Source organism: Meleagris gallopavo, chromosome 16 (assembly GCF_000146605.3).
Source record: "Meleagris gallopavo isolate NT-WF06-2002-E0010 breed Aviagen turkey brand Nicholas breeding stock chromosome 16, Turkey_5.1, whole genome shotgun sequence".
NCBI classification, from domain to species: domain Eukaryota; kingdom Metazoa; phylum Chordata; class Aves; order Galliformes; family Phasianidae; genus Meleagris; species Meleagris gallopavo.
Window position 1 is genome coordinate 6,110,358 of NC_015026.2, and position 14,053 is coordinate 6,124,410.

Below are 14,053 nucleotides of genomic sequence, written 5' to 3' on the forward strand. Positions count from 1 at the left end.
CAGTTCTCACATGCTTCAGTCAGGTTTGAGAAAGACATTTGATGTTAGTAAGGTCTGAATATTTGAGGTGTAGCAATGCAGGCAGTGTGTAGGAAAAAAAGCAGATTGTTTTGCTTTTTTTCTTAAGACATTCTAGTACATACATTATTTCTTCTGTGAAATTTCTTACAGTAGTGTAAATGACTTCAACTGGTGTTCGACTTGTTTCTGTAACACATGGAAAGCAAAAGCAATTTAAGCAACACTTTCTAAAATACTATTGTTAATATTTATTATTACACAGAATGAGGTTAGGATTCTCTTGTTTGAGGTTTAATTTTCTTACTATTTTGCTTTTCTGTTTGATTTTAAAAATGCAAAAACTGAGTTTTCTGAGAAAACTATATTAAATGTATTGCTATTAATTAAATATTAAGAACTTTTCATTTAAAGGTTTTAAAATTTTCTATCTGTTTTATTGCTCAGTAGGAAATATGCTTCAGTTAATCACACTCTGTTTTGTTTAGATATACAAATCTACAAAGTGCAATGATATGCGCCAGACAGGTTACTGCCCTCGTGGCCCATTTTGTGCATTTGCACATGGTGAAAGTAAGTAAGAGAATTATTGTTTTCTATCAGTGTTATTTCTAAGCACCTATAGCAGAAGTGACTTAAAATCCTTAATTTTAAGAGGCAAATGGCAGTTGATGTCACTTGTTTTTAGAAATTCATTCTGTATTTTCCAGTATATTACATTGCTAAGAGAGGTTGCCGAATGTACATCAAATTTGCAGCAGCAGCAGAACAGGATGTTTTCTTTACAAATGCAGCTTGTCCCTACAACTCTTTGAGCTTGACTTACCAAATGTTTACCTGTTGGACTTTTGTAAATACACTAGTTGTCCTATTGAAACCACTGTAGTAAACTTCAAAATAAATGAATTTCTGTGGAATCCTTCCCACCCTTCATACATCTCTCAGCAACTTTTACCATTCTCTGTTGAACTGGCTTGGGGAAGCATGTGTTTTCTATGATTGTCTTCCTGGTCTTCTCTCAGTGAGTTCTTCACAATCAGCTGACCTGTTGTTTGTTCTTTTTTTCCTTCCTGATTTCTTAAGACCATGATGAATTTTTACAATTCCTCCAAGACAGATATTTGGGAGTTTCAGTGATGCCCACGAGTGGAGCCACCATGTGGGACTCCAACCACATCTATGGTCCCTGTGGAAATACACTTAAACTGGGGGGGTGCTTACAGTGTAGAGTTTGTAACTTGCATGGAGCTGGCCAGAAATTATGATGTTTGCTGTTAGAAGGAATTAGAATGGTTATAGAAGCAAATATTTCAAATTTAATGTATTTCTCTCGCTTACTGTTAATAAGCAGAATAGCAAAAACTGCACTATTAGAAACAGTCCTCAGCTGCACTACCTCCAGTGAAGAGAGGTATCTCTGTCTCACACTCATCCTGTTTCTGGCATAGCCCTGCACACTAGCAGAGCTATTTACTGTTCCTAGGAAAGAATGTTCACATTTGATTTCTAAATAGTAGCTTACTGTTATCCCTTCAGAAATGCATTAGGTGCAAGAGATGGAAAAAAAAAAAAACTTGCAGGATTTGTAGGGTTTGAGAGATTTTTTTCTGTCCTGACTCCCTTACTTCGAGGTATTGTGTGCATGAATTATGAGGGGAGGAATATCATTAAATGCAATTGCTTACTAAAGTAAAAATTTTTTGTTAACTCGTTATTTGTATGTAAAAAATTGAAGACTAAATCTCCTTAAGATGTTAAATTAAAATAATCAAATGTCTGAGATTTTTAATAGTTTAACAAAGTAGCCTTTGGGGAAATTGGGAAGTTCAGTTGTTTTGAGATGAATTTTCTGGTATTAAAATTAACAAGTAATTGATTGTAATTTACATCTAAGTTAAGAATAAACTTTCTCAAAGGTTAATATTCCTTTTTAAGTTATGCACTGTAAGCAAAGGTTTTTCTTCACATTGTTTATTATTAAGTAAAGTGGTTCTAGGCTGGGGAGAGGAGAAAAAAACGAAGAAACAAAAGCAAAACCAACCCAGTAATTGTGATGCTGTTGTTACTTTTCAGTCAAACCAAGTGCTCACCTGTTCTCAACAGACAGCATAGGAATCACAAATGAATGGAGCAGCAGTATTAATGCCACAAACTGTGTTACAAGTAACAGTGGGCAGTCTGGAAATGTAAGTGTAAATCACTGTGTAATACTAGCACTGATCATCACTGCCAATATTTTATTTCGTAAGCATCTCCTTTTTATTTCTTTGCACTTCAACAAAAGAGAAAAAAAAATCAAAGCTGTAGTAAATGTCAGTAGGTAATATTTAACTGGTTTTGAAAACCTAAATGGAACGTTTGCTCTGGAATCCAGACTTAATTATGTATTACTTGTATTTTCTGCCCTTGTTTTTGCCTTAAGATGCAATGTTCCATGCAAGAATGCTCCAGTGAGGAGTGTCATTGTTAATCAAATATACAACTAAAGGACAGCTTAGCTTATCTGTGTCTTTTTTTTTCCTATAGGATTTAATTCTTGAAAGATCTAGAAAGATCCCCTCTTTTCTGGCCTAATTTATTAATATAAGTGAAGTGATGTCTCACCCAGTCATGCTTTACTTAGAGCTTCTTACAGCGATGCAGTATGTGGAGTGTGTTGGTAGTAGAGAGGATTTTGATTACAAGGGTAGTAAATGTATTCTGTAATAGAAAATTTTGTCAGTTAAGACTGGGAGACAGGAGTTAGAAAGGTATATTGCAGAACTTTCTTTCATCTTTATTTTAATATCAACTTGAATATATATATACACACACACCCACATAGATATATATATACATACTTTTGTCATCTGTTTCTTTTTTTTTCAGCTTACACCAAAAATACACACAAGTATGCTGAAGCTAGCATACTGTATTAAGAAAAGAGTGAAATTAATTTATAATTTCAGTTTATTGTCTTATGAAGGGAGAATGTTGTTGTAAACATAAAAAGTGTTATAGAATATATTAGACACTCTTTTCTGTCCCCTACAGATTTCCTGTTCTTCAAGTCCACCTGTAACATCAAGTTCTGGTAGCAATAGTTCTTTGTCACCCCTTGGACCTCTTTGTAGACAGAGATCATTAGCAAATGGTGTTTTGTGTTCTGAGTCTAGCACTTCAGGTGTTTCTTCACCAACATCCAGCTATCCTAAAGCACCAGGTTTTGAACGAGAAGATCAGGTATGTGAATAATGTGTGTCTAGAAGTATAAACACAATCTTAAATAGATAAAGCAGAAAATGTTCTCTACCTCCTATATCTACAGTGATTTTTTTTTTATAATATTAAACACAAGGTCAGGAATCTTTTCCTGTAGTGAGCTAAAAAGTGTATCAAAGTGCAGTTGTCATGGACTAAGAACACTCACTGAATCTGTCACTGCAGCCCAGCTGGCATGCAGTAAATCATAATTTTGCAGAAATGTGGTGGTCATTTTTAAGCCCATGTTGCCAAGAATAGATCAAGATAACTGTGAAGAAACACAAACATAGCTAGATTTGGTAGGGTTCAGTTTTATTTTTTGTTGAAAAGTAATTCTGTTTTTTTTAAATGCTAAACTGTTGTAGGCAATGGCAGAATCATTACAGTGAAGTTCTCCAGGCATGGTCACTTTCTTAGGTGTAAATGTTCAGCCAGTCTATAAATTAGAGATCTGGTTATTTTGACAAGTAAGATTTCCATCTCCTAATGTAGTGATCAAATGATTCATGATCAAGTGTTATTGAAGTAACAGTACCAAATAAATGGCTGCTTTCTGGAGGTAAGTCAGCATTAATTGAGAAACAATATAACATTGGTGCTGTTTTGGTGAAAATCAGTAAGTAGTGTGCTGTTACAAAACATGCATCTCAGCCACAAAGAAGTCAAGCTTACTTTTTACTGGCCACATTGGCCATGCCTAGAAAGGAGGCAGTGATGGACTTTGCAGCAAAGAAGAAAACGTAGAATAATGGGAGGCATAGAAAGAGAAGAGCTGTGTCTGAGTGATAGGGAACATTCACTACAAGACAGATTAGACATCTCTCAAAGGAAAAAAAGAACAAAGAACTTTACAAAGGGGCAGAAATAACTCTTCCTAAAGAGACAGGGAGGACCATGCAGAGTTTACTGCGATTCAAGAAATCGCTTAAAGTTTCTGCTTTGAAAAGAACAGAAATACTTTTGATCTTGTTCTGCAAGAACACAGTGGCAAAGAGAAAGGGCTTAAAGTTCCCTTTTATTTAGGTATGTCTCACTTCTTTCAGAAGTTACCTTATCATAAAATGGTGTTAAAATCTGCCTTTATATTTGAAATGTTTTTGTTTGTTATTTGTAGCATGATTGCTTAAAGAGAAAATGTAGGCAGTTCAGCTGAAACTTCGGGCTAACCCAGGCTTCTATACCAGCAGCCTCTTGGAGAAATAGTCACCAGCTGGCAAGCACTTGGAACATGTTATTTCAGTCATATCATAGTGCTAAAATGGCTACTCAGTTTTGGAGCTAGAAATAAATTCCATGTGCTCAATTTTGATTTACTCTATGCTCATTAAAATATAACTCTCCTTATGGAACTGCAGTAAGGGAAATTAAGTCGCCCTCTTTTTAAGTTATATATTTTTATCAGTGACTCATTAAGTTCATATATTTCATAATTTTTTCTTGTTTCAGGCAAAGCAGCGAAGCTTCTCAGCTGAGAATCAGCAGAAAAAAAATGAACAGGACAACAAGCAGGTATTGCCAAAAGCCTAACACTAATATTTTGCCCTTTTGGATGATTCATTAAAGCAGTATCAAAATTCTGTGGCACTTTGCAAAGCAGCCTAAAGAAACAGGTAATGGAGCACAAACTGAAACACAGGAGGTTCCATCTGATCAGGAAACTCTTCTTTACTATGAGAGTGACTGAGCACTGGACCGGAGAGTCTGTGGAGCCACCCTCCTTTGAGGTATTTAGAAGTTCTCTGGACACAGCCCTGGGCTGCCTACTTTAAATGGCTCTGCTTGACCAGGAGAGTTGGACCAGGTGACCTCCAGAGGTCCCTTCCAACCTCAGCCTTTCTGTGATTTTGCACTAAAGGGTCTGAAAGGCAGCATGTGTGCAGAACAGCTGAAGTCTCTTGGTTTGTTGTGCCTTGGGAAGAGGAGACTGAGAGGAGGTCTCGTGTTGGCCTGCAACTTCCTTGCAAGGGGAGCAGAGGAAGGCACTGATCTCTCTGGTGACCAGTGGTGGGACCCAAGGGGAGGGCATGGAGTAGTGACAGGGCAGGGTCAGGTTGGGTATTACAGAAAAGTTCTTCACTGTGAGGGTGGTCAGACACTGGAACATTCTCCCCAGGGCAGCGGTCACAGCACTAAGCCTGCTGGATTTCAACAAGCATTTGACAGTGCTTTGAGAACTACAGTTTGAATTGTGAGTGGTGCTCTGTAGAGCCAGCAGTTGAAGTTGGTGATCCTTGTGGGTCCCATCTGACTCAGGATGTTTTATGAATTCTGTGAAAGAAGAGTTCAGCTAGAAATAAGTAATAGAGGTGTGTGCTGTGCAGTTTACTTTCTCCCTTGTCTAAAATGAAGATCAGTTTATGCACCAGTTGCATTTGGATTAAAGGGAAATTTTGCAGAACAAAGAAATCTAGAATATAATTTGTGTACAAACGTATAATGAAATGGTATAATTGCTCAGTAGATATTTTCCTTTTGAAAAGGGTCATCAGACTTCAGCTGACTAACTGATTGTAAAGCTCATTTGAAGGTATTTAAATACCTTTTCTCTGAAAGCAGAATTTCCTCATACAGTGGCAATATCCAACCACATGGAAATGATAAGGAAAATTATCTTAGTCTATTCATTTAGAGATTCCTTCTGGATTTCTTTCTGTTTGAACTAAAATAATTATTTCTAAAATTACAGTATATTTATTTCATGTGCTTACACACGTCTGTGTAAGAATACACATACATACTCTAATATGCATGTTTTGTTTTTAACAGAACCATCTCAGTGTTTTTTCAGTGGTTAACCCACTTGCTTCAAGTATTACTTCCAGTCTGGCCTCCAGTGTTGGATCAGATAGTTCATCTCCTACAACTGTCTCTATTATCAGTACCCAAACTCTCCCATTCTATTCTGCTGGTAACACAGTTGAATCAGTTATAGGTAAGTCTTAACATCTACTCTCTGATTGTATGTAGTTTATTGCATTATTCAAGTTCTCCTTATTTTAATGTCAGTTCAGAACAGCTTATTGGTAAAGGCATTTGTATGTACTCAACTTTATTATATTTAATTAAAAACAATATCTGAGTTTTAAACTGAATATTTTCTCAAAAAATTGTTGTTTTTCATAAATTCTGCAGTGTAAGCATAAGCATGGGACATATTTTAAATGGTATATGTCATTGATAGTGGCCAGCAATTTTAAGAATACATAAAACCTTCATCATGCATCTCACCACGTTCCTAGAAATGTCTCTTCAACTTGTGTTGGTGGGCTACTGAGATTTGACTTTTTTCTCTTTGAGGTTACTTTAGCAGGTGCAGTTACAGATTTTACTGTCTTTGCAGGAAGGTGGGAGATTTTTCTTGGCTATTTTCCAATCTCCTTATTGGTCCATTCAGGGACAAAATCATATTTTTGTTCCCCTTATGTGTGCCAAACCTGAAAGGACACAAAAAGGAGGAACCTTTTTTTTGGATACACAGGACGGATTCAGAAAATACTCCATTCAAAAATTCTCATCACTAACCCAGAGCCTTTCCCTTGGTTCCAACCAGCAAGACTGGAAAATGTTAAAAAGAGATAAATATTTAAATAATAATTAGACACTGGTTTTCTATCCAAGTTGTTAGTAACAAAGGAGAGAACTTCGACAGTAAAGTCACCAGTAGGTAATCACGTCACATTATGCAGTTCTGTTAATTAAATAATTACATTCTCACGCCAAGAATAACTTGATACTTGGTACAAAGGTATCCTCAACAATATGCATAGAGAGATACAGACGTCTTTATCCTAAGGAGGCTTATACAGAGCTGGGTTCTCCAGTTCCTTACTTGTCTTAGTGGCCCTATGCTGGTTTCTCTCCAGCATTTCTCTTGTGCTGGGCAGCCCAGAACTGGACGCAGTACTTCAGGCCCTGTTGGATTTGCCCAGAGCTTTATTAACCATCATTCTGACAGGGTTTAGTCATATGGCAACACAGAACACTGTAACAATTTGAAATCCCACGGTTTATGATGATCTCTGAAAGGAAATGCTCACATAATGTACACTGATTATGTACTGTTGTCTTCTGAACTGCTGTGTACTTTTTACACAGTATCGCTGCAGGCTGAACAGAGCACACTGTATGTTCATCTCCTTCTGTCAATAAGTCTTTGAACACGTGTCAAACATTTCATGCTGTTAGTGGTGATTCGCCTGCTTGAGTACCCAAATACTTTGACAGATCAACTGAATCACTTCAAGAATACAGAGTTTGAGAGTTTGAGTCTCTGTATATTACGTGCTTCAGTCCCCTAAGCACCCAGATAGCAAGGCACTGGACACAGTCCAGCATGTAAATGTCTTTCTTGCGTGGAGAAACCCAAAACTGGTCATGGTGCTCTTGTTGTGGTCTCACAGGTGCTGGAGAGCAATCGTTTCCCTCAGCATGCTGGCTGCACTGTTCCTAATGCAGGCCAGCTGCTTTTACTTCCCCCAGAACATGCTGCATGTATTGTTTCTTAGGATTCCTAGCTTTTTTTCTGCAAAACTGCTTTCTGGTCATTTGGTCCCCAGCCTGTACTGTTGCAACGGATTATTCTATCCCAAGTGCTTCATTACTTTATCTGGCTTTGTTGAACTTCATGTGGTTTCTGGCAGCCCTTTCAGACAGCCTTTCTCCATCCCTCCAAGTATCAATCCTGACATCTAGTGTATCAGCTGGTACCTATTAATTAGCGTTATGCACAAACTTGCTGAAATGTGTGGCACTTCTACAGTAAGTATGATTTACTCAGGAGGCTGTAGCAGGAAATGTGATTTGAAGGACATTGTATTCTGCAGCCTGTGGTGTCAGTCACATGAGCAGGGCTGTGCTGTGATTAGCTGGTGTGCTTGAAGGTTTCTGTGTTTAAATCAGTGTGTGCCAGAGAGCAGGAGACTGCAGGCAGTGAGTCAGCACTTAGCAATGGTAAGGTAGGCATTTCCTCTTCTCATCTTTTTTTGAAAGTAATCTGTGCAGAATATTAAATGGCAGATATTTTTCTACAGTCTCACAAGTATATACCCTGCTTTCCTGAAAAGGTTTGTTGGATGATCTGTGTGTTGAAACATAAATGCAAAATTATTTTTAGTTGTTGGAATTAGTGAGCAGATTTTTAGTTTTTGTTCTTTGCAAGTGATACAATGTCACTGCTTACAGTTAATACTGTGGAAATAATTTTTTTTTATCAAAATAAAGAGTGCTTTTGGAGTAAGTATGTGCTAGTTGACCAGAACAAGTAGCTAATGTAACAGTAAAATCCAAGGTCTAATTTCCATGTACTTGATGTGATGCTAATTCAGTACAATTTTAAAATTACATACTAAAATTATATACAGAACTAGTGTTGCAAAGTTATTTAAGCTGTTATATGCTCTGTTTCCCATTTGTCATTCTGTAATTGAGCGTAAGAGATTCTTGATTCTTCTGAGGTAAAATATGCCTCTGCTGTCTTCAGCTATTTTTCTAAAATAGTTTTCAGGATGCTATTTTTGTTATTTGAAGGTGAGTCATAATGCCCGTGTCTCATGGCAGTATGGGTTAATGTACTTTACTGTAACTGTGTAGATTTTGTGGGTTTTTTCCCCAAAGAAATTTCATATATGTAAGTCATTTCTCCAGAGTTCTACTTTGTGGGTATACTGGATGGCAATGAAAATGAAGTGCTGTATGTAATTTAAATAGAGCAAAAAATTTAAAACATCCGTAGAACAAATCTGTCATTTTCTTGTAGAAATTGGTGCATTGAAGAATTGTTTAAAAAAAAAGTGAAGGAGCTGCAGGAAGACAGTAGGTGGTAATGGGAAAAGAGGAAGAATGGATTTGGATAAAGGATCATGGGAAATGCAGGAGTTATATTAGCAAGAACTGAGGAAGCTTTGTCAGACAGTAAGGTCTGAAGCCTTTTCTTTGTCCCTTCATCATGATTTCATGGGGAGCTCTAAGTTTTTTCTGTCTGCTGGCTGAGTAATTGTCCTCAAGAGCTGAAGAAAAGAAGGGAACAGGGGAGCTGAGAATGAGCATGCCAGTCAGATAGAGCTAGCACTTAACATTGAGGCTTAGGTGATGCATTGAACACTGAAGAATGATGGAGCAGAAGAAGATATGTTACTGCAAGCTACTGCTGTCAGACAAGGGAAATAGTGTGAATGGCCTGCTTTTATTCTAGTGGGGGAAAAAAAAACAACACAAGAAAAGAAAGAAACATCTCACTCATATGGTGTTGTTGCACAAACATACTGAGAAAGGTTCACATGCACAAAGGGTGATTAGTGGGGTCCATTGCTGATGGAACACAATGGTGAATATCATTTACAGAGAAAAATAGAAATGTAAGAAGAGGGAGGAAAAAAAGGACAGAGAAAGCTGTCCAAGATGCCAGGTGAGAAGTGCAAGTTGGGGCAGAGGAACATCCTTTCTTGGGCATCCTGTCCAGCACAGGACAGGGTGATTCCCTCCCCCCTAGTACTTCCTCATGTCAACTGTATTGACAGTAAAGCTATTCATCAAAATCATCCCAGATGCCTTATTAGATTTTCCCAGTTAGGCAATTATTAGTGTTAATTGGAACACACTTTGGCCAGTGGATGGTGCTGCATGGTATTAGATATGATCTAGGCATTAAGGATTTTTATGATGGAAATGTTAATAAAAATAATCAAAGTTTCCTCATTTCAGCATCATGATAGTTACATGGATAATTCACTAACAGTGTTCTGTTTAACAGGTTCAGCTTTAGATATACATTTCAACGGTGTGAATGTTGCATCCATAAATAGAGAGTTGGAAGATCAAGAAGGCAGTGACCTTGGATTAGCAAGTAAGCGGTTCAAATCATAAAATCAAACTACATATCACTTAAAGTCATTTTATTTCTTACCTTTCTTGGTGTTTACTCTTCACAATTGTGAAGACAATTGCTCTGTCACAGACAACAGTGAATGTGCAGAAAAGTCCTCCGTTATGTTCTTTCTGTTTAATTTTGTGATGTAAGCAGGGTAGACTGCTATCATCCTGTCTCTCTTTTGGAAGGGGTTGGTCTATTAAAAAAATGCTTTTGACGTGCCCTTGGGGCCATGGGCAGAATAGCTGATGGAAGGACTGACTTACATACATTTATAGAACGTCCTGATGCATTTATAGAAAATCCTGACCACAGGCAATCTCTGCTCTGGTACCTCCTGCTCTTTCTTCACCGACGTCAGTGTTTGCAGGGCTGTTTCTTACACCTTTTTTCTCACTCCTTGCTGCTTTGCAGCTTTTTGCCCTCTTACTACATGCCTTTTCCCAGAAGCACCACCAATGCTGCTGGTGGGTTTGGCTGCATGCTGCAGCAGCTCTGCACTGAGGGTGACTGGGAATGGCTGTGCCCAGCATGGGGCAGTGCTGGCCTGTTTTCACCCAGTGCCTTGCTACTCAGTGCTGATTGTGTTGGGCAAAATCCAGGTGGATGTGAGGAGTAACTCAAGTACTAGAAAAGAGATGGCTCTGTTGTACATACTCCATACAATGTTTGCTTGGGATTTTTACTTGGGCTCTTAAAATTTGCGAGTTCTTACTAGGCCAGATTCTTAAACCAAACTGCCTTTACTGTGTTGCTCCCTCGCTTCTCCTGCAAACAGAGGTGTAGGTTTATTGTTTGTTATGTCACATACATCTCTGGTCTGTCCTGTATCTTCCTTAGGTAGTTGCTCAGCAGACTGAAATGCAGTCACTTTCTGAGTATTCCATGATATATTTTTGAAGACATTGTTGCAGTGCAGCTTTGATGAGCATTTTTTTCTTTTTTTTTTAATATTTCTAAAAAGATGTTTTCTCTGATGACATAAATTCATCAGTTTTAAGCAAAAATAGAAAACCATAATAATGACTCATGATTTCAAGTATAACTCACTTGACTGCTTTATTTTCTTCAAGGAAAAGGTGATGTCATTTTTATTGCTATTCAAAATTATTGATTAAAATTTTTACAGTAAATATTGAACTGTTTCCTGATTGGGAAAATTCAATGCATCTGTTCACAGTTATTCAAGTAATTGCATCATTTAACATTCATTCTAAAGATACCTTATTTTTATTATTGCCATTATTTTTAAAATTATGAGCAATACATTTGTTTGATTACATTATTTATTACTTTGTTTCAAACTTAGTTTCTGTAGAGTTAAGTACATTTGACATTTAAAATCTACTGAACAAAAGTATGTAGAAGAAAGAAATTGAGGTATTTCTGGCTATTACTCAGTAAAACATTTTCAAGGTATGTAGTCTCACTTTCTCAACTCTAGTTTATGTATTAAAATAGAAAACAATTTCTTTCTTACTCCTTTAAGTTCCAGTCAGTTTTCCACTTGCTTCAGTTGGCTGTAAATATTTGTAAGTCAGATAACCTGATCTGAAAAAGGTTTTCTCTCTCCCTGTAGCCACAGATGATGGCACTGCTTCTAAGTGTTCAATTTTAAAATATTATTTACAATAGCAGATAAATAATACTTTGTTTATTAATGGCAGGTATTTGAATATACAATTTAAGAATACTTGCAGAGCTGTGTCCTGCTTTGGAACTAATTTTATTTTTATTTTTTTGTGCATGCTTAGGTAAAAGATTACTGGAAAGTTCAGCACCTGTCAATATTCCAGGTTCTCTTGTTCGTTCCTCCTCTTTACATTCATCGTCATCCCTTTCAACCTCTCCACTCAATTCTCTTTCACAATCACTTTCTCAGTCTTTTGTTTCATCCACTATGGTCCCCCACCAACAGCAGCCTCAGCCTTTGAAATCAGAACAGAATATATTGGGCACCTCTGCCTCTTCTCACAACTCTTTAGGTAAGTAGGCTGAAGGCTGCACTGCTGTGTTTTAAGAGGGGAATCAATGGCAGGTCAGGAGGGTTCAGCTCAAGGCTTTACAGATTTCCCATGACTTGATCTGGAAGACAAAGCCCAGCTATTATAATTGTTAATACTGCTGACAGTGGTGTTAAATGAGGTATATGGGAGAGAGTTCAAGGAGTTAATTTTTCCTTCCTAGCGAAGACAAGAAGTGTTCTTGGAAGAGGAGATATTTACTTAGAGAGGCATTTGAAAGATAAGAGTAGGCAGCAAGTACACGTTTTAGCTACAACTTTTGTTAATGGAAAATAGAAAATAGGAAGAACTAAAGTGATGTATGAACTTCCAGGAGCAAAGGTTTTTGTATATGAATATATTGCCACCATTTCTTCTCCTTTTGTGGACTGTGCTCTTTTTTAACAAAAGTAGGAAGAGAAAAGCATGTAGTAAGTTTTTCTTTTATGTTTCCGGAGGTAGTAAAATAGTGAGTCTTGCAGGTAAAAGTGTAGGTTTTGCATTTGCAGCGCGTTTATGTAGTTCTGCATGTGAAACATTCTGCAGCAAGGTGTACAGACATTATTTTTTGTTTCACAGGTTTAAATGGTGTTACAGGGAGCATGTGGGACTTTGTAACTGGGAATTTCTCTCCCAGCCCATCCCCAGTTCTAAGCAGTGGCACTGCCCCCTCTGTAAGTTCAAACAGCAGTGGGAACGAACTGACTCGAGTTAGACAGGAACTTGATGATGCCAAGAGAAAACTGAAACAATGGGAAGAATCTTGGCAACAAGTAAAACAGGTACATTCATTTATGGTAGCATTACATTTTTTTTCTGTATTTAATAAACATGCACCTCCAACTGTTTTTCCTTTTTACAAGTTTTGTTATCCTTGAACCCAGAGTTTTTTTTACAGTCTATCAAGTGAATTGACCATGAATGATGTTTTTTTCATTTCCTAAATGAGCTGGCAGCATAAAGGAAGCAGACCCTTTAGTGCTGAATAGCCGTGTATCTCAGTGTAAAGTAACTAAAGACACACATTCTCTCCTGCATCTCTTTCCATTGGTAAGCACACACTCAAAAAAAAGCTTGCTAGCAACTCTGGGTGTGTATTGTGCCTGGATGACATTCAGCCATCTCAGCAGTCAAACTGGGCTCTTGACAATTGCCATTCCAGTGCATTTCCTGTAGTCCTTTTCTTCCTCTCATGTCATATTTTCTGTGACAAGGAGGAGCAAAGAAGCTCTGCTGCATTCTGGCAGGTTTTAATGTCTCCTGACACTGAAATTTGAACACATGTTCCATTCATAGAGTTCCATAAATGTGACAATAGGATAAGTAGGGAAAAACATTAAATTGACCATAATTACATTGTTGTGTTTAAAATTAGAAATCTGCACCTTTGAAGGCTTTTGAATTTGCTCTTCCATTTTTAATTGGAAAAACAATTTTTCTTACGTTCTGGAAATTGGTTTCTCTCAGGCGTGTGATGCATGGCAAAAAGAGGCTCAAGAAGCAAATGAACGTGCTGATGTTGCATCTGCTGACAAACAACTCGCTCTTCAGAAGAAGGAAGCAGTGGAAAATAAATTAAAAAAGCTGAAGGTGCAATTAGCTGCCTGCCTGTCTACTGCATTACCTTACATGGAAAACTATGGAGACATAGAAAAAATATCCTTGCCAAAGCTTCGCTCCTTACAAAGCCGACTGCACTTAGATTTAGGAACAATAGATGAGGTGAGTTTCTTCATCTGTGTAACTATTTTTGCTTAACTAAAACTGACAGCTCAGTAAGCTTCAGTGAGATGCACGTGCCAGGTTTAATTTCAGAGAGCATCACTGATCTCAGTGTTAAGTCTTTCTTTCTGGACTACGTGATGTTCAGAGTTCTCAGCCTGATAGATTCTTCTGATTTTTTTTTTGATCAGCTATCAGAATA

General features: G+C 37.5%; 1 protein-coding gene across 4 annotated transcripts in view; it reads left to right on the forward strand.

Moving 5' to 3' along the window:
* UNKL (unk like zinc finger) overlaps positions 1-14,053 on the forward strand; it is a 29,998-nt gene that overhangs the window by 12,087 nt on the left and 3,858 nt on the right. For 3 of the 4 annotated variants that reach the window (XR_795354.3, XM_010719484.2, XM_019620769.2), the window contains 9 exons: positions 507-591; positions 2,092-2,204; positions 3,052-3,240; positions 4,708-4,770; positions 6,028-6,193; positions 10,010-10,102; positions 11,881-12,111; positions 12,709-12,911; positions 13,597-13,851. Coding sequence is in view for 3 of the 4 variants with exons in the window: in XM_010719484.2 (XP_010717786.1) it covers positions 507-591; positions 2,092-2,204; positions 3,052-3,240; positions 4,708-4,770; positions 6,028-6,193; positions 10,010-10,102; positions 11,881-12,111; positions 12,709-12,911; positions 13,597-13,851 (1,398 nt within the window). In the remaining variant the exon portion in view is untranslated. Of the gene's footprint in view, positions 1-506; positions 592-2,091; positions 2,205-3,051; positions 3,241-4,707; positions 4,771-6,027; positions 6,194-8,127; positions 8,212-10,009; positions 10,103-11,880; positions 12,112-12,708; positions 12,912-13,596; positions 13,852-14,053 lie in introns of those variants that run through there. The other variant, XM_010719483.2, reaches the window with a different exon arrangement.